This window comes from Phytophthora parasitica (genome assembly GCF_000247585.1).
Source record: "Phytophthora parasitica INRA-310 unplaced genomic scaffold supercont2.43, whole genome shotgun sequence".
Lineage (NCBI taxonomy): Eukaryota > Oomycota > Peronosporomycetes > Peronosporales > Peronosporaceae > Phytophthora > Phytophthora nicotianae.
The window spans coordinates 204,232-225,718 of NW_008649029.1; the positions used below are offsets into that span (position 1 = coordinate 204,232).

General features: G+C 53.4%; 11 protein-coding genes across 12 annotated transcripts; 5 read left to right on the plus strand and 6 right to left on the minus strand.

Moving 5' to 3' along the window:
* PPTG_14457 lies at positions 1 to 2,360 on the plus strand. 2 transcript variants are annotated; one of them, XM_008911772.1, is made up of 9 exons: positions 1 to 312; positions 373 to 471; positions 536 to 622; positions 689 to 787; positions 857 to 955; positions 1,033 to 1,140; positions 1,239 to 1,425; positions 1,498 to 2,205; positions 2,326 to 2,360. In XM_008911772.1, exons 1-8 carry the CDS (start codon positions 64 to 66, stop codon positions 1,884 to 1,886), a joined length of 1,317 nt encoding a protein of 438 aa, XP_008910020.1. In that variant the 5' UTR covers positions 1 to 63; the 3' UTR covers positions 1,887 to 2,205; positions 2,326 to 2,360. The 2 variants fall into 2 exon arrangements, with proteins under 2 accessions (XP_008910020.1, XP_008910019.1); XM_008911771.1 differs by lacking the exon at positions 2,326 to 2,360 and having other exon boundaries at positions 1,498 to 2,257.
* Positions 2,035 to 2,703, minus strand: PPTG_14458 (hypothetical protein; the record flags this gene model as incomplete). The annotated part of the gene is made up of 3 exons (XM_008911773.1): positions 2,035 to 2,183; positions 2,258 to 2,489; positions 2,568 to 2,703. 3 exons carry the CDS (start codon positions 2,701 to 2,703, stop codon positions 2,105 to 2,107), a joined length of 447 nt encoding a protein of 148 aa, XP_008910021.1. The 3' UTR covers positions 2,035 to 2,104.
* A 156-nt stretch (positions 2,704 to 2,859) lies between these two features.
* PPTG_14459 (hypothetical protein) lies at positions 2,860 to 6,992 on the minus strand (the record flags this gene model as incomplete). Its single annotated transcript, XM_008911774.1, has 3 exons — positions 2,860 to 5,910; positions 5,975 to 6,060; positions 6,122 to 6,992. The coding sequence occupies 3 exons, from the start codon at positions 6,990 to 6,992 to the stop codon at positions 2,860 to 2,862; spliced, it is 4,008 nt and encodes a 1,335-aa protein (XP_008910022.1).
* A 344-nt stretch (positions 6,993 to 7,336) lies between these two features.
* On the minus strand, positions 7,337 to 8,665 carry PPTG_14460 (hypothetical protein; the record flags this gene model as incomplete). The annotated part of the gene is made up of 1 exon (XM_008911775.1): positions 7,337 to 8,665. The coding sequence occupies one exon, from the start codon at positions 8,663 to 8,665 to the stop codon at positions 7,337 to 7,339; it is 1,329 nt and encodes a 442-aa protein (XP_008910023.1).
* Positions 8,666 to 8,834: 169 nt separating this feature from the next.
* Positions 8,835 to 9,710, plus strand: PPTG_14461 (hypothetical protein). Its single transcript, XM_008911776.1, has one exon. It carries the CDS (start codon positions 8,839 to 8,841, stop codon positions 9,415 to 9,417), a length of 579 nt encoding a protein of 192 aa, XP_008910024.1. The 5' UTR covers positions 8,835 to 8,838; the 3' UTR covers positions 9,418 to 9,710.
* Positions 9,711 to 9,785: 75 nt separating this feature from the next.
* PPTG_14462 (tRNA dimethylallyltransferase) lies at positions 9,786 to 10,924 on the plus strand (the record flags this gene model as incomplete). Its single annotated transcript, XM_008911777.1, has 2 exons — positions 9,786 to 10,851; positions 10,884 to 10,924. The coding sequence occupies 2 exons, from the start codon at positions 9,786 to 9,788 to the stop codon at positions 10,922 to 10,924; spliced, it is 1,107 nt and encodes a 368-aa protein (XP_008910025.1).
* A 130-nt stretch (positions 10,925 to 11,054) lies between these two features.
* Positions 11,055 to 12,950, minus strand: PPTG_14463 (hypothetical protein). The gene has a single exon (XM_008911778.1). The coding sequence runs from the start codon at positions 12,905 to 12,907 to the stop codon at positions 11,204 to 11,206; it is 1,704 nt and encodes a 567-aa protein (XP_008910026.1). The 5' UTR covers positions 12,908 to 12,950; the 3' UTR covers positions 11,055 to 11,203.
* Positions 12,951 to 13,019: 69 nt separating this feature from the next.
* PPTG_14464 (hypothetical protein) lies at positions 13,020 to 15,974 on the plus strand. The gene has a single exon (XM_008911779.1). It carries the CDS (start codon positions 13,080 to 13,082, stop codon positions 15,558 to 15,560), a length of 2,481 nt encoding a protein of 826 aa, XP_008910027.1. The 5' UTR covers positions 13,020 to 13,079; the 3' UTR covers positions 15,561 to 15,974.
* PPTG_14465 (hypothetical protein) lies at positions 15,627 to 18,533 on the minus strand. The gene has a single exon (XM_008911780.1). It carries the CDS (start codon positions 18,315 to 18,317, stop codon positions 15,720 to 15,722), a length of 2,598 nt encoding a protein of 865 aa, XP_008910028.1. The 5' UTR covers positions 18,318 to 18,533; the 3' UTR covers positions 15,627 to 15,719.
* A 321-nt stretch (positions 18,534 to 18,854) lies between these two features.
* PPTG_14466 (hypothetical protein) lies at positions 18,855 to 19,792 on the plus strand (the record flags this gene model as incomplete). Its single annotated transcript, XM_008911781.1, has 2 exons — positions 18,855 to 18,880; positions 18,961 to 19,792. 2 exons carry the CDS (start codon positions 18,855 to 18,857, stop codon positions 19,571 to 19,573), a joined length of 639 nt encoding a protein of 212 aa, XP_008910029.1. The 3' UTR covers positions 19,574 to 19,792.
* Positions 19,793 to 19,926: 134 nt separating this feature from the next.
* Positions 19,927 to 20,964, minus strand: PPTG_14467 (hypothetical protein; the record flags this gene model as incomplete). Its single annotated transcript, XM_008911782.1, has 1 exon — positions 19,927 to 20,964. One exon carries the CDS (start codon positions 20,962 to 20,964, stop codon positions 19,927 to 19,929), a length of 1,038 nt encoding a protein of 345 aa, XP_008910030.1.
* Positions 20,965 to 21,487: the final 523 nt, after the last annotated feature.

The following is a 21,487-nucleotide window of genomic DNA, read 5'->3' on the forward strand; positions in this document are numbered from 1 at the left end:
CAGCACGGCTGCTCAGCACTGCATGGCGCGGCGGCGTCTGGCCAACTGGACGTGGTGCAATGGATGGGCTCGCATGGCAGCGTGGACTGGAGCGCCACTGACCACGATGACCAGACAGCGTTGCACTATGCGGCCTTCTACGGCCACCTGGAGGTTGTACAGTTCCTAGTGGAGAACGGAGTGCCGCTAGACGCGCCTGATAAGTTTGGTCGCCTGGCACACTGCTCTGCCGCCATTAATGGCCACCTGGACGTGGTCGCGTATTTGTTGGAGGAGTGTCCCAGTCCCATTGATATTAATGCGGTCGACGAGGTGTGTGTTAGCTCAGCGGAAAAGGTTGGAATGGTGGCTGATGCGTTATATTGTGTGCAGTATGGAGGCACTTGTTTGCATTGGGCGGCATCGAAGGGACGCAAGGAGGTCATCCAGTACCTTTGTATGAAGGGCATCGACATCCACATCACGAGCTATGTGCGTGCAATTGCAGTTTTAGCGAAAAAAAATAGCCCCTAATTGACAGTTTCTGCACGAGTAGGACAACAAGACGGCGTACCAGATCGCGAAGGACAAACACAAGCAGAAGTGCGTGCAGTTTCTGAAGAGCTGGTACGAGACGTCACAGGTATCACACGTGTTGCCATACAATTTTTTTTTAAAAGGAGATTGCTAATGTGGAATTCTTTTGTAGAAATTCGTGCATGCGGCGGAAGAGGGAGACGACGAAGAAATTGCGCGAATTATCGCCGATATCAACGGAGCTTACCCTTTGCGGTTTATGCGCGACAAGGTACCGAGATGAAGCAAAATATCTCGTGAGGACCATCGAGTAAACGTTTTGTGGTGTCGTTGTATACAGAACGGCAAAAACGCCATGCACTGGGCTGCAGAGTTCGGACATTTGTCTACTCTGAAACTCTTGAGCGAACACTTCGCTGTGTGGACGGACGTTGACAAGGTTCGTCGAATGGACTAAGTTTTGCTGCGCTATGGCGTGATTTAGTAATATCTTATCTGTTGTTCCAACTGCTGCAGTTTGGCCGCAATGCACTGCACAGTGCTGCGCTTGGAGGCAACAAGGAGTGCGCGTTTTGGCTCATTCGAAAGGCTCAAGACTCGTCAGAGTTTCTTTCGTTGACTCTGGTTGGCGTTTTGACATCTTTATCTAGCGATCTGTTGTCGCGGTGTTGAAGTGGAGGACCTGACCTGTCTCTTTGCTCATGTTTACTCTTGCCTTGTAGACGAACAAGAGTCCATCGCGCTGTGCATTTGAAGCCGGCCACAGCTCTCTTGCTAATTATCTGCAAGCATGGGAGGAAGGCAATGACGACTACTCAACGAATGACGAGACGTCAGCGTCGTTGCTGGAGCACGATAATGGCCGCTCTATAGGCGATGAAGAGGAAAACGTCGCTCCAAGAAGCAGAAGTATGTCATGTTGGAAAAGTGCAAGCCCGTTTGTCCGTGTCTGATCACTTGTTACTTTGTGTTCCTCTTTAGACATCGAGACCGTTTACAACTGGCTCAAATTCTTCAAAATGGAAGAATACGCACAGAATTTTGAGAAAGATGGATTCGATACGCTGCGTGGTGTGGCTACTATTGACGAGGATGACCTTATCGACATGGATGTGAAAAAGGGCCATAGGCGCGTGGTGCTATCTCATATCGAGGAGCTACGCAACCAATTGACGTTGCTGGACGAAAACGCGGAAGTTGCTGGGATGGAGCCCCTTTCATCACCGACAATAAGCATGCTTCCACCCATCACGAAGCAGTCGTCAATGTCCAGTATTGTTAGTGCGCCTGGTGCAGGAGGAGAGGCTATTCCTCATCGAACAGAGCGACGAGGATCAATCACAGCACCTCCCCCGCCAACAGACGTGTAGGTAGACAGCTCTCTGGTTGCCTTCTTTGTTCTCTTCTCTTCGATGGAGGTTCCAGTGCCTGAAGATGGGAAAGACAAGCGCAAGGTCGAGATATTGGAATCTCGTCGATGGTGGAGATGACGGAGGAAGGAGAGCTTTAATATGTTTTTTGGGCGTAGCCTTTCTTATATGTTGGTTATAACATGTTATTTTCCTCTCTCTGTTCCGGTGGTCCTGGATCAGCGAGTCGACTTGTCGGCAAATGGACTGCAGCCTGCCATAGTGCAGTAAGTGTCGGCGAATTTGGTGACATCGCAGCTTCAAGAAGCAAGATAACCAGGTAAGAATCGTACTAGTATTGAATAACGGAAGATAAGAGCTTGTGGATGTACCTGCCACGGCCCTTGAACATTCGTTGATGCATGTCTGCTCGGATTCCTTTGCTCGCCATATCGTGAAGCCACCCGACTCGCTGAGCTTCAGTCATTGGTAGGGCTTGTTTCTCTGTGGGTCTCTTTGTGACTGCGCGTAGTTTTGCGGCCAGTTCACGTGTTTCCTGGTCATCTTGTACTTTGCCGAAGTCTGCTGGGTGGGTCTGCGTGGGCTTGAGGGTGATCGAGCTCACTGTTTTATCAACCGGTTATTCAAGAAAACTGTGAGGACGAAGAAAACGGGTTGAGAGTCAGTCAAAGCAAGACGTACGTGTCTTCGGGTTGAGCTGGAACGGTGTCAGTACACTTTCCATCTCATACTCGGTCTTGAGCTGCTCACGCCAGATCTGGTTGCGAGCAACCTCATCGATCTTGGACGCTAGTGATTCACGCTTCTTGTCTGACATGGCAGAAAATCTTTGGTGGCAAGAGCGAAAGTGAAGATCGAAGACGGTGAGTCCTGCATAATTAAACCTGCAACGTCGCATGCGAATGGAGTGTGTATTTTGAGATGCCTATTTGAAGGAGAGTTTGACGTTTGGCTATGGCTGATCAATTGTTGCCTACATCTTTTCCATGGTTGTCTTAACAGCCTTGATGAAGTCATCACGCTGCTGGACCTCGTACGAATTGCGTTTCTCCATAATCTGTCCGTTGTCAGCCTTCCACTTGTAGTAGATACTCACCATTAGCGCGTTCTTCTTGAGGCAGGTCATTCGTGTAACGTGCGACAGCGGGTGGCAAGATTTTACGATGAACAAGTCGTCCTCATTGCGGGTAGCAGATTTCAGTACCACGAGATGGTTCTCCATCACGACAACGCGGCGAGGATGCATGCTAGCATGGGAATTAGCACCTGCATTTCCGGTAGGTGCCTTCTTTTTGTAGCAGGCGAAGAATGGGCTACTCACGCATGGCAACATTTGCGTGCGACTCACCGTCATACCTTTCTTCAGCTCATTAACTTGACCCTTGACAACTTCGCGAATAGGTCCAGCAACACTAGCACCAACAGGAGAATCTCTCGCGAAACTTGACGTCAAAGGTGATCGACTTTCGCTTGATTCGACGTCTTGAACAAAGTGTCCCTCCTGATCTTCGTCATCGTCGTCATCGATCGTGAACATCTCGTCTGTGGACTCGTGGAAAAATTTACTGTGAGCAGGGTCAGCTGAAAGAGAAGCTCGCGGAGCAGGAGGCGTACTAGCGGGACTTGTGCTGGCACCTGGCGCCTTTGCTGGCGGTGATGGCACGGCTCCTGCTTCCTTTGTGGTAGGCGAAAAGGTTGACGGGAACGGGACCCTGACCTTAGCTGTGGTCGCTGTTGTAGCGACAGCGGCTTGCTCGACGGCGTGCTCCATTGCTGACTCCACTTTCTTGAGCATGTCCAGACTTTCAGAACCCATCGCTACCAGCGAGTTACGCCATTTGCTCAGATTCGGCATCGCTGGCTTTGCCTCTTTAGGAGGAGTACCCGGGGTCTTGCTTGCTGCGGCAGTATCTTTCATGCTTCCAGTACGGGTCTTATTGCCCATGTTTCCCATGTTGGCTGCAGCGTTGGCAAACTCAGCGGTGGTAGCGGCAGATTTCTTAAGGAGCCATTTCGTGCCGTCCATCGTCGGACTCAGGAGTGTTTTGCCACCGGTTTTGAAGGCTCCTGTAAAGCTCGAGTAGTACGAACCGGCCAGAGGGTGTTTGATGTTGGCAGGAGGAGAAGAGAGGTTGATATCCGTGAAGCCAGAGTCGTCCATGGTGATGCTTGAGGAGGCCTCACTCGTTCTTGAGCTTCCAGTCCGTGCACTCGCTGCAAAAACTGAGTCAGAGTTATGCACAGACTCCTTCTTTTCTTCAACGATTCCCACGTTCGAGGCTCCAGCAACAGGAGGAATAACAGCTTCCATGCTTCGGTCATGCTGGCACAGTTTGCAGTTGGGAGTGTCGTGGTCTGCCAGGTCGTCCACAGTTAAGCTGCAAGAGCGGAAGAGATACCCATGAGCAGCAGAGTAACCTCCATCTAGGACACTCACGCGTGGGAACTCGTGCTTCAGCAAGAACTCGATCGTGGATTGAACTCGTGTCTGGTCATTCGCGTACGTCTCGAGGAATTCTTCGCTCAAGGAGAACGGTGAAGCTGATGCCACACCTTGTTTCTGCTGGAATTGACGCAGCTCCTCAGCAATGTGCGCATGTCCTTGCCCCATAACGCAAATGTGCACTCCAGCGCTTTTTAGGGGACCCATTATAGCGAGAACTTGATCAAGCACAGCAGGGTCGGAGATAGTATCCGGGTCAAAGTGGAAAGCAGTAGGAACTTGGCCACGCCTCATATCCTCTTGGCCACGGCAGTCCACGATGAAGTAGCGAAGTGATCCAGTTTCGTGGCCTTGAATGCCTCCAAATACCGATGGAATGACTTCACTAACCTCCAGCGTTACAGCGACAGAAGCTACGTCCATTGCCTGCACGTGGAGATAGAAAAGCTGTTGCGCTTCTGGAGAATCCGTCAGTGAACTGGATGTCGGAGACGACAAAGCTGCCATGGGATTTAGCGGGACCATTGTGAGTAACTTGACGGGCATATCGATCATCAACTTCACCGGCATGTCGATCATCAAGTTCGACACATCTTTCAATCCTTGTGTCGACGCCGACAGCAGGTTGTTCATCCCGAAATTGCTGGAAGTTCCTGGCGCTTGAGCATCTGCAGACTTTACATCGTTATCGACCACTGGTGGTGGCACGCCGGAACTGCGAAGTTTAGCACAGATGCATGATGGCGTGGATTCCATTAAGTGACAAATACCTTGGATAAAGACCTTGTTTTTCGTCGCCTCGCCGCGGAGCAGCGTGTCAAAGAGAGTCGACGCCATGCAATGGCGAAGTTGCTCGCCTTGCATGCGCATCAACGGTTTTTCAGCCGTCACAATGGCATAAAGTGCGATGAAACATCCCGTCGTAAGTGGCACGTTCTCTTTCAGAGAGAAAGCTTCCAGTACCAAACTGCAGTCCCAAACCTTGAGCAAGAAGTCGAAGTTGGCAAGATCACTTACAATATTTTCACCCTCGAAGAGGGATGCAAGCCACGAGTCTGGGATAGCGCCACTGTCATTGGTTTCATCGCATTCCTCGGGAGGCGCTTGATTCCACGTTGGGAAGTGCTCGTTCAAGTGAGAAGCAAGTCGTGGCGCATGGTAGAGCAACATTCGCTTGAGTAGCGGACGTCGACAGGTAGTTGATGAACGGAGGGGAATCTTCTGGCTGATGTGCGGCAGAAATCGACGGCATGTAGCTGCGAGTGTCTCCACTGTTTCAGGGTGAAGAGGTTCACTGCCACTCGCAATCAACAGCGGTGCGAAGGTAAGGGCCATTTCCGAGAAGTAGTCAATATTGAGTTGGCTGCACAGGTGAGTGAGCAGTGTTTCAGCACTGTCAATGAAGAGCAAGTGGGTGCCACGCATGTTGTCACCCATTTCACGAAGAATACGCGCGTGAGCTGCACTCGAAAATATACGTGAGCACAAGGCTTCCACCTCCTTACGCAGCAAGGCTTGGCTTGGAAGTGAGCGTGAAGTTGTCTGGACCGCATACATCGAAGCCGAATCCTCTGCTCCGGGCTAAAGCGGTGATAACAAAACGTTAGATACATATCAACACACGGATCGTTCAATACTGCTGTACCTGGACAGCTCGTTGCCAAAGTGCAAGCCGAGAGCTTGCTGGGAGTTCTCCTGTCTCAAGGAATGTCTGTCGCACTGCCAACACATCTGGAAACATGCAACACAAGTGAGAAACTAAACCGAGGGCATGCAGAGTGGTTTATCGTACCGATTTGAACCTTGTGCGGCGTCTGGACCTGACTTTTGATCTGCAACGACGAGCTGCTGTTCTCACGCGAGCTACTTGGATTGGCGTGCTTGCTCGCTTTCTGGACAATCTTCTCAAGGTCGTCGTCGTCGTCATCATCAAGCGAGATATTACCTACAGGAGCACCTGGAACAAAGGTACTTGCGCCAGCGCTTTTAACAATCTGCTCCAGGTCATCGTCATCGTCAAACGAGATAGAGTTTGATGTCACACTTGCTTGTGAAGTGGTGCCCTGCAGCATTCGATCAAGATCGTCGTCGGCGTCTAGTGCAATGCTGCCAACTGTAGCTGCTGGAGTTGGAGTATGCTCGTTGGATCTCGGTTGTGCATTAACACCGTCTAGCATGCGGTCGAGATCATCGTTATGATCAAAAGATAAACTGCTTGGCGCATCAGACGTAGTTGTCGGTGCAGGTTTGCCGTTGCTAGTGCCGTCTAGCATCTCATCGAAATGGTCGTTATCGTCGAGTGAGACGCTAGCAAATGAGGCTTCGGAAACAGCAGCTAAACGCACAGGTGCAGGTGGAGGGACAAAGTCCGATGACGACGGTGGTGTGTCTGGGGTTGAAGTATCTGCTGTCGTTGCCGTCGGGGAAACCCCTCCGTCATCGAGCCACGACAGAAATTCATCCTGTTCGCGACTTCCAATATGCTCCCAGTTTGATCCGTGAGCAGGTTGAGCACCTGCAGTCTCAGCAGGTTTACTAACTTTGCCACTCGGTTCTCCGAACAATTCGTCGTCGTCCAGATTAGCATTCGTCAAGGTGGGTGCTGCAGTCGCGTCCATCTTCGGATCGTCCCCGAAAATGTCATCGAAATCCGCCGCCGACATCTTGGTGCAGTCTTACGTCAGAAATCCACCTTGCCGACTACCTTCTTCACTAACTCCCCACAACTTAATCTGTCAAGGGATGAATCCCGTGCTGAGGCGGTTGCACGTGAACTCCACAAGGATATTTTTGACCCTGCCAATCGCAAACAACAAAACCGCCATTGCCACCCCTGAACCGAGTGGTTCAAATCCGAACGCGCATGTCTTCTGTTCAAATCAAACAAAAACAAAATCGCTGTCAGAACTGCAATCTTGTTCCGTGCCACTTGCATGCCACTTCAATACACATTTCAAAATATATATTTCTTGTTCACTTGGGGCCAGCTACCGGATCTTGTATCTGATTACACCACTTCAGGTAGGTGAACAGGAGGTGCCGCATTCATCGCAGCCGCTGCGAACGACTGGTTGTAGATGGAAACCTCACGCTGATGCAGATACGAATGGCGAATAGCAATGATCCACATGACTACGAGCATGATCGTCTGGAAGATGTTGGCCGACACGATGTCGTCCTTCGTGGGGCCCTGTCCGCCGTAGGGATACTGCACTCTCTCCGTTGGGAAATCCGATTCGGAGATCTGCACAGTTGTGTAAATTTGTTCTGCTACTGTCAATATAGCAAGCCACACGACACCTCGGCAGTAGAATCGAATGGGGCGAATGTCCGTGTCGTGTGCGGCCTTAAAGCCCACACAGCCCACGTACACGCCGAAGCAGTGAACCATGAGCTCGAGGCCGCCAATCAGCGGGTCCGGCGTGTAGTACTGCGGGTATTCATCGTATCTGTTCATTGGTCGGTCCGTGCCACTGGCACCCGCTGCTTCCTGTTCTTGTTGGGCTGCTCGTTGCTGCTGGTCATTGGCCAGCAGTGCAAACTGGCCCATAACCTTCATTGTGTAGATAATCAACAAGAACGAACTCCACAGCTTCACGCGACGTGCACAGTTACCCAGCGCGGAGTCGAGCATCAGCGGGTCTACACGTCTGGCCGAGTCGGACGGGAATACGGCCGAGGACACAATGTCGCTGTTGATGTTTACAACCGTGATGCCATCATCTCGGGCCGAACTGGAGCTCCCATTGGCATTGAGCTCAGTATTTAAGATCTCAGGGTCGGGCGTGGGCGCGGCCCTTACAAAGAGGTGAATAGTGTGGCCATCCTCGACCTTATAGCTATCGAGTGAGGACTCATCCTCCAGTACTCGGCCGCGATAGATAAGTCTTTGGGAGGCCACGGCCACCTCGGTACTTTCCAGCAACTTTTGCTTCATCTGGGCCACGGTCCAGTCCAGCCGGCACGAAATATTAAAGAACTTGCCGTTCAAGTCCAGAATACGGACGTGGATGGCCTCGGGGTCTGCGTCTTCTTCGGGCTGTTGGTCGGCGTCTTCCTTCTTGCCCTCCTTCTTGTCCTCTTCCTTCGTCTCAGGTGTCTCTCTATCTTCCTTTGAAATGCCTCCTTCCTCGGCCACCTCCTGATGCTGACGCTGTAGCGTCGGGTGCTGTGTTTCCTCCGCGCTGGATTCGCTGTCACTGCGCATAAGAGCCGGTCGGCTCGCAGACGTATTGATCGGTGACGTCACACGCGTGATATCGGCCGTAGAAGGCGTTGTAGAGCCGGCCGTCGGCTGCTGCGGGCTCTCCACTTCGTCGTTGTCACCTGGAAGCATCTCGTATCTGCGGCCGCGCTCACTGCTCGCTGTGGGTGACGCTCCCAAAAACCTCCCCATGCTGAAGCCTCTTCCCTTTTCCGCACTGAGGTCGGAAAACTGAACATCCACAATGGATTGTTTAAAACAGAAGAATTTTGACCAATGATTGTTCGCCGTTCTATTGAGGCTTTATGACCAGCATTTTTGGTGTAATCATGGCAAAGGCGAAAGCGAAGGTGCCTGTGGCGACGCAATTCAAGCGGCCTGGAGCCAAGAAGCAGAAGCGTAAGACCCGAAGCACAGTAGATATCGTGCGGCCATGGACAGCGCCACAGTTTGTGGAGCTGGCCAAGGAGGATCGCGATATTGTGCTAGATAGACTGCAGAAGGAGGTTGCCGACGTGCCGACCACGCGCAGTCACGCGGTGCAAGGAGTGAACCAAGTGGCCCGATCCGTGGCCAGACGCGAAGTGAAAGTGGCGATCTTTGCCAACAACCCCGAGTCGTTGGCGTTCGGCTATTTGCCACTACTTTGCAGATTGCATCAGGTGCCTATTTGCGTGCTGCACTTGTCTTCCAAGACGTTCGGCAAGGTTTTCAAGTTAAAAAGTATGGTGGCGGTCGGTATCAAAGCGCCGATAGCAAGTGCGAAGGAGGCTGAAGGTGCTGCAGTGAACAAGAAACCGCTGCTACTGACAGAACCGGAGCAGAAGAAGATCGCAAGTATCACGGAGTTTTTGATCTCCAAGGCTAGTAAACGGACATCGTGACAGTAGACGACCAGGATGCAGAAGTACCAGCGTGAATGCACATGTACACTGTATTGGAATTTCACTGCTCGATACCGTAATATGGAGGAGATCGAAAGGTGTTCAAGATTGGAGGATACCAGGCCGTAACACATTTACCTTTGACTGATGGAATATTTTAGCGGTGAACAGTGTGAACGCTTTTTCGTGCTAGGCGAACAAATAACAAAGCATTTTCTGGCATGTCGATTGACGTGTGAATTCGACAATGAGTTCAATGCATGCAACTATCAACACGACTGTAGAACTAGAACTACATTTCTAAAAATTGTTTTTAGAATCCACCATACTTTAGTCCAGTGTTCGTGTCGCCAATCAATTCGGTAATCATGACAGCGCTGCGCAAGGTGCTGGTGGTGATCGGCACAACGGGCGCGGGCAAGACCAAGCTGTCAGTGGACTTGGCCAAGGCCGTAGGTGGCGAGATTGTCAACTCAGACGCCATGCAGATGTACCGCGGACTGGACGTGGCCACGGCTAAGATCACGGAGCAGGAGAAGCAGGGCATACCGCATCATCTCTTCGACGTGGTGGACCCGAGTTCCCGCTGCGATGTGCTCGAATTCAAGCGCTTGGCGCTGCAGACCATCGACGACATCTTGGCCAGAGGCAAAGTGCCCATCGTCGTAGGCGGCACCATGTATTATACGCAATCTATCCTCTGGAAGTCACAGCTACTGGACGATGTACCGTTCAAGGCCTCGGCCACTGGCCTCAAGGAGCAACAGGAACAACGTACATCAGAAGCCTTATACGCACGGCTTCAGGCTGTGGACCCAGTGATGGCCGCCCGGCTGCACGTCAACAACGTGCGTAAGATTCAGCGCAGTCTTCAAGTTTTCGAGCAGACCGGTGTGGCTCATAGTGAGCTGCTGGCCCAACAGGAACAAGAGCAGAGGAACATTGAGAAATATTTCGACGCCTGTGCCTTCTGGGTACACGCTAGCAAACCGGTGCTTAGTGAACGTCTGGCAAAGAGGGTGGATACGATGCTAAGCTCTGGGTTGGTAGAAGAGATCCGTGGCCTGCGTGCACATGTGAAGGAGAACCCGCCACGGATGCACCCGGACAGTGACGATGAAGAGGACGCTCAGAACTCGGTTGGCATTCTACAAGCTATTGGATACAAGGAATTCCTGCCCTATTTCGACGCGATAGAGGCGAATAACGGCGCTCAAGAAGAGGGTTCCACGGAGCTGGAGACCATCTTGAACGCGTGCATTGAACAATTGAACATTGCAACACGCCAGTATGCTCGGCGTCAGCTCTCGTGGATCCGTAACAAGTTTGTTACCAAGAACATCCCGGTCTACCAAGTGGATAGCAGTGATGTCTCGAAATGGGAGACGCTTGTGGCTCAACCTGCTATTGGCATTGCTCAGAAGTTCCTGAAAGGTGAGGAGATCACGACGTACCAGAGTGTACAGCAACAAAATCCCGAGACTCCAGCAGCTTCGTTAGAGGATAAGTTTCAGAAGAACACGTGTACGGTCTGTAATGGCCGGGAATTCACAGGTAAGAAACAATGGGCTGAGCACTTGCGTTCAAAAGGACACAAGTACCATCTCAAGCGTATACAGATTGAGAAGGAGCGAGCAGAGCGCGGTGAACCGTCAATTCCCAGCAAGAAACGTCGACAAGACGAGAAGGATGAATCACCTCCACAGACGGATACTGAGGTGCAGACGTCGGCATAGAATTAAAGCTGCAACATGTTGGTACTCTATCTATCTAGGTGATTGGTTGGTCACTCCTTGCGCACTTTTCTGTGTCCCAAGTTCCGCTCCAGCTGCGCGTTTAGCACCGAGAACGCTCGCTTCTTGTCTGCAGTAACAACTTCCTCATCCAAATTCCCCTCCTCTGCAACGTCATCGTTGTTGCGCTCACTTGTAGTGATCTTGTTTTTGCGAAGAATAGAGGTGGCCTGGAGCTTGCCAGCCTTCTCTGCTTCGAGTGTGTCCTTAAGCTGTTGTAAAGCATCAGTGTAGCGAGGCACCAGCGTCTTCATGTGCTCCTGTTGGAGCGGGTACGGCTTCAGCTTATTATTGTCGGCCTTCTTGAGCATACGCATCATGCCCTTCATCTGACCCATTTTCACGAGCGTCACGCAACGGCCATGACGGCCAGCACGAGCTGTACGACCCACACGGTGGATGTAGGTCTTTATGAACGACGGCACGTCGTAGTTCACGACGTTCGCGACGTCCTCGATATCCATACCACGGGCCATTGCGTCGGAACACACGACTGTCTCCACACGTCCAGCTTTGCAGTCAGCAACCAAGGCCGATCTTTGTTTCTGCGAAAGACTACTGGAGAACTCACGAATACGCTCAGGGTCGGTAGAATACAATTGGAGCAATCGGGCCAGACGATGCGTAGAGTTCACACTGGCCGTGAAGATAATGGACAGTGATCCTGCAAACTCGCTCAGTAGCTCCAACAGCACCAGCGGCTTCGATCCAGTGTCACACTCGATCCAGTATTCATCCAAATTCGTTGGCGTCGAGTACATATTCGCAGCTCCAGAAGCTTCGTCGCCGTCTTCATCCTCATCGTCCGAATCGCCGGCAGTGCCCTGTTTGGCGTTATCGGCCAGCGGATCGTCAATGCGGCCGATCTTGGTCAGCTCAGCATTGCTCATACCAATGGCCGCCAGTTTTCTCGGGTTACGTGTCAATGTAGCAGACAGTAATACTCGTGTGAGCGGCGTACGGATGCGGCGTCTGTTGATGGAATCTTGGCGGCGGCAGGTGACGCCGACGCCAACGGCCAGACCGTCCTCGTCCACCTCCTGGCCGTTGAAGACACTTGCGTATACCTTGGGGATCCAGTCCTGGTACGACTGGTTCAGTAGTCTGTCGGCCTCATCGACGATCATGATCTGCAGGTGCTGCAGCGTGAAGCCTGGCGTCTGTTCCAGGTGGTCAACTAGACGGCCCGGGGTGGCCACCAGAATGTCCACCAAGCTGTGTCCTCCATCAGTCGTAGAGGCCACCCTGGCCCCTGAAACAGCGCCCACCAGGGCGGCTTGCTCTGCTGCAAAGTTGTTTTGGCCGATGGCCAGCCCACACTTAAGCGGTGTGTCCTGGACAAACTGCTGTACGATCTGGTGTACCTGCACGGCCAGGTCACGACTGGGTAAAACGATGAGCGCTCGCACGCGACATACAACGCGCGGCAATAAGCGCTGAACGATGGGCACCACGTATGTGAGCGTCTTACCGCTACCTGTTGGCGCTGAGATGCAGATATCCGTCACGCGGTCGCTGTCACTGGCTAGGATCTTCGGGATGGCCACAGCCTGTACGGGGAAGAACGAGCGAATATTTAGCTTGGCCAGCGTAGCACGCACCTCCGGCGACAGGCTCCACTGCTCGGCCAGCTTGGCCACGCCGTACTTGGCCAGGAAGCGCGACGTCGTGTCCTCGTCCTCCGTCAGGTCTGGCATCTCCAATGGTTATGCGTCAATACTGATAGTTCTACTATTTTCAAAACCTATTTATAAATATAATTGTGCTTTGTACAGTAGTTGCAAATAAAATTACAATAATTTAACCACTCGCCATTCATTCGCTTCGGCTGGCCAGCAGCGCTTGGACATAGTGTATCATTCCTCGAGCATGACGTCGCACCACCACCGCTCCGGGCCGCTCAAGCAGAAGAACAAGAAGCACAAGACTGGACGCCATGACTCCAAGACGCTACTGGCGCGACGCTCTGGCGGCAAGGTCGAAGGCCGTCGATCCAGCGTGCGCAGCACCGGCTCAAGCATCGGGAGCATGAGCTTGTCGGGCCAGAAAGCTGCCCGTCTGCAACGCCAGAAGCACTTGCGCGATAACAAGCGCGAAGAATTGCTGCTGCAACGTCGCTTTGGACTGGGCGGTGCGCTCGGCCCTCCCAAGATTGTGGCCCTGGTGGCCCTCAGCGACTTGGCCAACTTGGCCGACGTGCAGCAGAGCATTCTGGAAGGCGCGTCCAGCGTGGAGGAACCGGCCCAAGACGCTATCGGTCTCAAGAACTGCACCGTCGGCGTCTTCAGCCAACACAAACAGAAATTGTGTGTCATTGACTGCGGCTGCAATCTGCTCGTGACTCTGGACGCGGCCAAGGTGGCTGACGTTGTGGTGTTCGTGCTGTCCGTGCACAACGGTGCGGACGGCGGCCTGAGCGAGGAAGGCGTCAAGATCGTGTCGGCCGTGCGTGCGCAGGGCCTGCCGACTACGGTGGGTGTCATTCAGGGGCTGGAGAAGCACACGGCCAAGGGACAGGCCGAGCTCAAGAAACTAGGCAACAAGTTCTTTGCCACGGAGTTCGGCGAGAACGCTAAGGTGGCGCTGTCCAATGTGCCCGGCCAGTTGTCTCGCGTGCTGATTACGCTGTCGCCCAAGGTTATTCACTGGCGTGAGGCGCGCTCGTACATGCTGGCCACGACGGCCACGTTCGTGCCCGGCACGGAATCGCAGAACGAGAAGGGAGAACAGGTCGGCGAGCTGCAGGTGAACGGATACTTGCGCGGCAAGCCTTTATCGGTCAACCAGCTGATCCACATCACCGACGTGGGCACGTTCCAGATGAGCCGCATCACCCGTGCGGCGGCGCGTCAGGTGCAGCACGGAAAGTTGGATGCTGACATGAGTGCCAAGCCTCCAGTTGCTCCGACGGCTGCTGGCCAGGATGAGGTATTGGTGCTGGCCACGGCCGACCCTGCTCTTCAAGAGGACCTTCGTTTCGAGGCCGAGTACGACCCGTTCGCGTCGGAGCAGACGTGGCCGACGAACGAGGAAATCGCTGAAGCCGAAGCCGAGGCCAAGAAGCAGCGCCAGGCGGAAACTGCTGCCAACAAGGGTGCTTCTAGCTACCAGGCTGCATGGCTCGATGGAGATGACGAGGAGGACGAAATGAAGGATGAAGAGGACGAGGAAGACGCCGCAGTTAATCAGGACTTCTGTAAAACTGGGGATGATGACGATGATGATGACGACATGTTCATGGTGGACGATGACTATGTTGATCAGGCCCAGAAGCGCAAGGATGAAGAGGAAAACATGACGTTCCCGGACGAGGTGGACGCTCCTGTGGACCAGCCCGCTCGTGTGCGTTTCGCCCGATACCGCGGCATGAAGTCGCTGCGCACGAGTGCTTGGGACCCGAAGGAGTCGCTTCCTTCGGACTATGCTCGTCTGTTCCAGTTCGAGGACTTTGCTATGGTGCAGCGTCTTGCCCTTGCGCGCGGCAAGGATGCCGAATGTGCCATGAAGGACCAGCTGCGTCGTAAGTCCAAGAGTCAGCAGACTCGTTCACGTGCTTCGTCGATGGCCATGGAAGACGTGGAGGACTCTGCGTCCGTCGCGTCATCTCTTGCCAGCGAGGCTCTGCCGAACGAATTCGGTGAGATGGGATACGTGCCGTCCGGTGTCTACGTGACTCTGCACCTTAAAGCTGTACCTGTGGCTAAGCTACAGGCACGTATCCAGGCTGGTCCTCTTGTCATGGGCGCACTGCTGAAGCACGAGAACCGACTGAGTGTGCTTAACTTTTCAGTGCAGCGCGCTTCGTCCTTTGCGGGCGAGACACTCAAGTCTAAGGAGGAGCTGTCCTTCCACTGCGGATTCCGACGATTCTCAGGCAAGCCTGTTTTCAGCGATCAGAGCTTGAAGAGCGACCAGCATCTGTTCCAGCGTTTCCTCCCGCAAAGTGGCTGGAGTGTGGCCACCGTGTACGGCCCCGTGACATTCCAACCTGCTTCACTGCTGCTCTTCAAGCCTGACGGCCAGCTCGTGGCTTCTGGCACGCTAAAGAACGTGAACCCGGACCGCGTTGTGCTTAAGCGTGTGATCGTCACAGGCACGCCGGTGAAGGTGAAGAAGCGCAAGGCTGTGGTTCGATACATGTTCCACTCGCCGGAGGACATTCGGTGGTTTAAGCCAGTGGAGCTCGTGACCAAACACGGCCTCACCGGCCACATCAAGGAGTCTCTGGGTACGCATGGTGATCTGAAGGCTGTTTTCAACAAGCCCATCAAGCAGCACGACACCGTGTGCCTCCACCTATATAAGCGCGTGTACCCCAAGTTCCCGACCATGAACCCTCTGTCGAATTAGATCAACAGAGTCAGTACGTTTGCCCCTCATGCATCATATACGAAGCTAAGTTTACTTCAAGACAGCTTGCATGTGTTCAAGATGACAGATCTGCATTATGTAGATATTTCCTATCCTACTATCCACTCCACAAGAATGGCGGCTACAGTTCCTTCAGCCTTATTCACGCCGTCGTTTGGTCGCTGGGGCGTCGCCGGCACCAGCTTCGTTGCCATTCTCCTCCCGTTGACGCGTACGGCCACGACGGCTGGAAGAGTTGTCTCCTTCAGTCCAGCACAGCAGACTATCGACAGCAAAGATCGCGATGTGCTCGTTCATACCGAGCCACGCAAGAAGTCCTCGCAGCAAACACTTCAAGCGCTCGTCGCTGTCATCTTCAGATTCCGTCGAGTCACCTCTCGCGTAGGTCCGTAGTTGACGAACGATCTGCTGAGCCATCGTGCGCAGGAAAGTTGCGCTGCTTGTTCCAAATGCAGCAGCGCGACTAGCGGACGTGGCACGAACCAGATAGTCGACCAGGTCTGGGATAAATGGCTCCACAACACGCAGCAACTCGTTCCCAAGCGCCGCTCGCCGTTCATCAGAGCCAGTAACGTGATCCAGCACGTCAGCAGGCAACGTATGCGAGCGCAACAAACGACGGAGTTCAGCGACGAGGTCCTGTGCCCACGTACGGATATTCGGCCTCGTCACCCGCGGAACATCAACGCCGCTGAACAATGCAAACCCAACGTGCGCAAGGATATGGTGAAGATGAGTGGCGTCGCCAGCCATGACTCCGTAAAGCGTGGAGATTGGCAGCTCACTCATCAGTCGACTCACAAAGTCCGCCAAATTCCACGTTGTGGTCGCATGACTGCCGCCCAGCCCCGCAGCGAGGGAGAACGGGAACACAACCGACGACATGAGTGGCAAACCCATGCCAGAGATCGAAATGTGAGCTCCGGCGGGTGGTGCAGGGCCATTAACATCGTTTGGTGCCGCATCCATACGTCGACTGCGCGTGGGGGCTGACTGGGTAGACGCTGCCGCTCCTGGTGCCGGTGCCACGGCATCAATCGACCCTGTGAGATCCACTGGAACGTCAGGTGTTGAGCCGGGTGCCACAGCTGGAGCAGCACTCGTTCCTCTTGTTGTTGTCGAGCTTCTGCCGTTCAGTAGATCCGCGGCGCTGATCCTAAATCGCCGGGACCTACCTGCACTTGATGCTCTTGCAGCACGAGTCGATCCTTGTGTTGTCGCTGTGTCGGCTACAGTTGTGCCCCCTGCGGTAGTTGTTCCTAGATCCAGTGTCGCTTGAATTCTATCGCCACCCACAGTATACGTACTTAGACGTCTCGAAACTGGTTCACCCAACAGTACCGACTGGCGAACAAACGCATGCCGTGCCATGCGTGCCAGCAGATCTGTAGATTCTCCGATTGTTTGCAGCGCCTCAATGGCACGGAGCACAGGGCGAGTTGATACCGTTGGTTCGGCAATAGCAGCAGCAGCGTTGCCAGTGTTGGTTGTGCTGTCCGAAGATGACTCAACTGCTGCCGTACTAGACCCAGGCACAGCTGCAGTAGGGCCAGCGGATGCAGTAGGCTCGGTTGGGGGTGCAACAGGCCCAGTTGGCGATGCTGCACGAGCATCACGACGATACGTCACACCCATGCGGTCGCGCTGGGCAAGTGCAGCCGACAGGAGACGAAGTCTTGGTCCAAAACGTTCTATGAGGGTCAAAAACATCTCCACTTGTTGCTGAAGTTCTGCCATGGCTGCGTTGGTATCACCTTGTGGTAGTGCTGTCAGATCTGCAGGGAAGTCAAGAGACGCGTCGTCCAGCGCCGCACGAACTGATTCAAGTCGGACGCCCGTGCGAGCACGCAACGCCGCCTGCCGTTCAGCACTAGAAGTCGAAGAACGTCGCCCTTGGCGTTGCCGGCCAGATCCGTCTCGATTCCGGTGGTGGTGACGTAGCGCTCTGGCTGTTGCTTCTTCCATCTCGGCAGCAGTGCCACCGCCTAAAGCTTCGCGTGAAAATGTCGTGCGCCGTCGTCCTCGCGTCGCTGTTGACCCTTCGCCTTCAATGCCACCTTCGACCTGGTTGACAAGGTTGGCGATCATCGAATTAAGAAATGGCATATTCACATCCGCGCCCTCGGGCATCGAGATGGTCGCGCCCATCACCACACGACTCGGCATACCACCACCACCACCACCTAGCCGCCCCATCGTCGGATCCGGTTCGTCGTTATCTCTCGGCGGCGGCGGCGGCGACTGCTGGCGCAATCTCGACCTGGCCATTCGCTCAAACTCGTTATGATAATATGTACGCTCCACATGTAGACGCTCTGGACGCACGTAGTGGTACGGAGCAGGGGCCCGTCCGCCGGCCGGAGGGGCACCTTGGCCTGCATTAGGGTCTGGATTGGAAACAGCAGTAGCCGGCGCCTGGCCAGCACCGTCGGGGGGCAGCACGGCCCGCACCACTAGGTGTAGCACGTGACCATCTTCAAGCGAGTATGCGGCTAGCATCTGGTCATTCTTGAGCACGCGGCCACGGTAGATGAGTCTCTGGCGAGCCAGCGTCACGCCCGTCTCGGCGGCCACGAGCTCCTTGAGTTGCGGTACGGATGCGGTCGCGCAGATAGTGATCGGATACGTCCTTTGGTCCAGCGTCCGCACCTTGAGCGACAGTTGCGCTCTTTCTGCGGTCACGGGCGGCTCGGCCGCGGGCTCCGGTACGGAAGTGGCTGCGGGAGGCGCACTCATAATCGTTTTGGCCCTGTCGCGATGGAGTATTTAGGATGCGTGGCCCGGACTGTTCCAGAACGCTATGACGAAAGTGAGGTTGGTAGCTGACTCGCGGGAGTCTTGGCCAGCGGACGCGGGGGAGTAAGCGGATGCAGCGAACCTGGAGAGCACACACGGACGCAGCGTACAAGGCAGTGCGTGAGACGACCGCGAGCAGAAGTGTGGAAGACGCCCCATTGGAGAAAGTGCAGAGAGGCAGTTGGCGTACCTAAACGAGTACGAACTGTATTATCAGTCTCTTTTATGGACTCAAGTTGAAGGCACTTTATAGTACAGCTCTGGCAATAATACAAGGTTTTACGGCGAAAGCATGAAGTTGCCGTCAGAGTGATGGTCAGCAAGATTGCCGTGGCAAGTTGTATCTACCTCCACTGTCCAATTTGCTTCCTCGAGCACACGCAACAACCAACCACCCAACCGTGAAAAAGCAATGCCACTCCCACGGATTCGTACGCTGCGGCGAATGCCGCTTTTCGGGATTTTACTGCCTCGCGCATGGACGCTTCCATCTGCCTCAACAAGTACGGCCTGTTCAGTTTAACATTAGGCATTCTCACCGCTGGGTCTTCGAAGAACGGTAATTTTGAGCTGATGGACCTAGCCAAAAAAAAGTCGGCATCAAAGAGGATAACAAGGAGTACAGGGAAAATTTCCGGTTGGTGGTCTGTGGACTTGCAAGCGGCGACTTCAGAACATGCTTCGACGAGGTGAAGAAGAAGCTCCGAGATGCTGACTTCCCGATGGACACCATGCAAATGGTATTCAGTCTTGCCATCATCGGGTTGCCAAACAGCGACGAGCTCCTTCTTCCGATCCGAGAGCGACTCAAGCGCGCACTGGTTGATACTGCGTTTGAAATCGATGATAGTAACAGGTTCAAGTCCCGCAAGTACGAGTTGATGCTGTTTAAAAACGAAGACGAATACTGGAGGGTCTTCAGCTCGTTCAGTAACGAGTTGCAGCGGGAGCGTGTTGAGACGTACAACACACCTCAGTTGCGCGACCAGTTGCAGCGCGAATTGGATCAGTTCGTTGTGAAGGCAAAGGTCAAAAACACTATGCGTGATGAACCGGATAAGGAAATGTCGCCTCCTCGCCCGGCAAAAAGCGCTTGCAAGACTGTAAAAAAAGCGGTACCGTCGAGAGAAGTCTTCGAATCCGGCGAAGTCGACAAAAGTTCGACGAAGGCCTACTCCACACACCTCATCAGCTAACTTGGGAAAGTAGCGCAACCAGTCTGAAAAGAAGTGAAGACTGGTGAAGGACCGAGCGACTTGCGCTGATTCGTATCATTGTGAAAAAACTGTTGATTAAATTAAATGAAGTGGTGCTAGCAGAAGTGTGATCAGAATTGAAATTCGCCAATAATGGCCGGAGGTTGTCTCGAATGGCGCAAGTGATGAAGTCTAACTAGTGCACTGGGCACTTGTCGTTGTATCTCGAGGAAGTGCGATGATGACACTTCTCGGTGAGGGACTAGAATGGTTGGGAACGAAGTCATCGAACGAGATCAGCTAGGGATTCGATGAAGGTGACGGGAAAGTGGCATCCAGCTCAGTTTACCTTGTCACGCGAAGTATGGCTGGACGATGTTCAGTATATCGTTCAACTCCAGACGCTTGCAGGTATCGCGCGCTACGCAAAATGCCTCTGGCAGGTTGCCATCACGTATATCGCGGGCCATCCACCCGGCCCACTTCGCGAATGACAGGTCGAACACCTCAGCACGTCGGACAGTTTGACTATCACGCGCTTTCTGTGGCGGCACGTAAACAGAGAAGGCAGTTGTGCTGTCGTGGTCAATGGTCATGCAAAACACTTTTTGCTGGCCAGTGTTGGCGTTTTCATCTGTCGGGGGTGCATTAACCGATGAAGTGAGGGGTGACTCTAGCTCACCCGAGCTTTCGGGACTATCGAAGTCGTTGCTATCATCATCATAAACGACATCCATCACACTTGGTGCAAAAGGGTTGTCGATGGTTGCAATGTGAGTTGCGGCTCTGGGTGCTGGAGACTCGTCAAAGTCGTCAAAGTTGTCGTGGTTGCTGCTGGAGTCGATATCGGCGACAATGCTACCATATTGGTAGCATGACTCAGAAGTAGTGACAGACATATCCATCTCCGACCCTTGCTGTTCACTCGTGGAGTCGATGTCAATGAGGACAGTAGTCTTCTGGAGGTCGGAGTTGCTGCAATAGCAACTGGGGGAGACACCAACGCTGGTGTTGCTGGTGGAACTGACAATCTGGCTGCACGTTCTCTTGGCAACTTTGATGTTGGCTTCGAAGGCTTGGTGGAGGACTGAGATCCAGTGGCCGTACACTTCCGCGGTTGGTGCGAGAAAGCGGAGTTTCTTGCCTTTCGCGCCGTAGCGAATGGTGAACTGCAGTTTGCGACGGTCTTTAGCAGAAAGTGTGAGGAGGTCGATCGGAAACCCGTGGTGACCGATTGGGAGTTCAATGCGACCACCACAAAAGCTCGGACGCTCCACGCGGAGGACATATGTGGCATTTCGTGTACCGAAAGGCATCACGTTGACCAAGAGGATCGAGGTCTTGAACCAGAAGGGTCCAAATTTGAATTTCAAAATGTCAGAAAACACCATGGGGTCTCTGGTTTCCGACAATGAGAGGTTGGTACGGTTGAGAAAGGCTGTTTGATCTTTCGGCAATGGGGTGAAAAGGAAAATTCTCAAGTGAGCGGTGTTTGTAAACTGCGTCTTTTCTCGAGCTGTTAACCCGGTCTACGAGTTTCACATTCGCGTCAGTTCTGTGGCCAGCGAGAGATCTGATAAAAGATACCGTAAATCCTTTACGCAAAAGGCAGTGGAACGGAGACCATTGAAAATGCTGCAAGGTGGACAGGGGTTGAGGAGGAATCAAGACTCGTTGCAGAATAATACGGTCGCTTGGTGTTTGTCACTGGCACAGCAGCACTACACCTACGACGAGTTTAACTCGAAGTAGTCTTTCGTTTGCGAGCTTGCGAGAGTTCAAGTGTGGTGCTACATTTGTCATGTGATGGGGTTTCAAATGTGGTGCTACGCTTGTTCTGGTTACTCTGGACATTGTAAAACAACGATGATGAAATGGTTGCCAAAGTACGAACGCTGTCTCGCTTTCTCCTTG

Excerpts from the sequence above, each read along its gene's own strand:
- PPTG_14457 (XM_008911772.1), top strand. The coding sequence starts at position 64 with ATGGGCTCGCATGGCAGCGTGGACTGGAGCGCCACTGACCACGATGAC. Across the intron at positions 313-372 it reads ATATTAATGCGGTCGACGAG|TATGGAGGCACTTGTTTGCA; the intron begins GTGTGTGTTAGC and ends TATTGTGTGCAG. Across the intron at positions 788-856 it reads TGCGGTTTATGCGCGACAAG|AACGGCAAAAACGCCATGCA; the intron begins GTACCGAGATGA and ends CGTTGTATACAG.
- PPTG_14461 (XM_008911776.1), top strand. The coding sequence starts at position 8,839 with ATGACCAGCATTTTTGGTGTAATCATGGCAAAGGCGAAAGCGAAGGTG.
- PPTG_14463 (XM_008911778.1), bottom strand. The coding sequence starts at position 12,907 with ATGCCAGACCTGACGGAGGACGAGGACACGACGTCGCGCTTCCTGGCC.
- PPTG_14464 (XM_008911779.1), top strand. The coding sequence starts at position 13,080 with ATGACGTCGCACCACCACCGCTCCGGGCCGCTCAAGCAGAAGAACAAG.
- PPTG_14465 (XM_008911780.1), bottom strand. The coding sequence starts at position 18,317 with ATGAGTGCGCCTCCCGCAGCCACTTCCGTACCGGAGCCCGCGGCCGAG.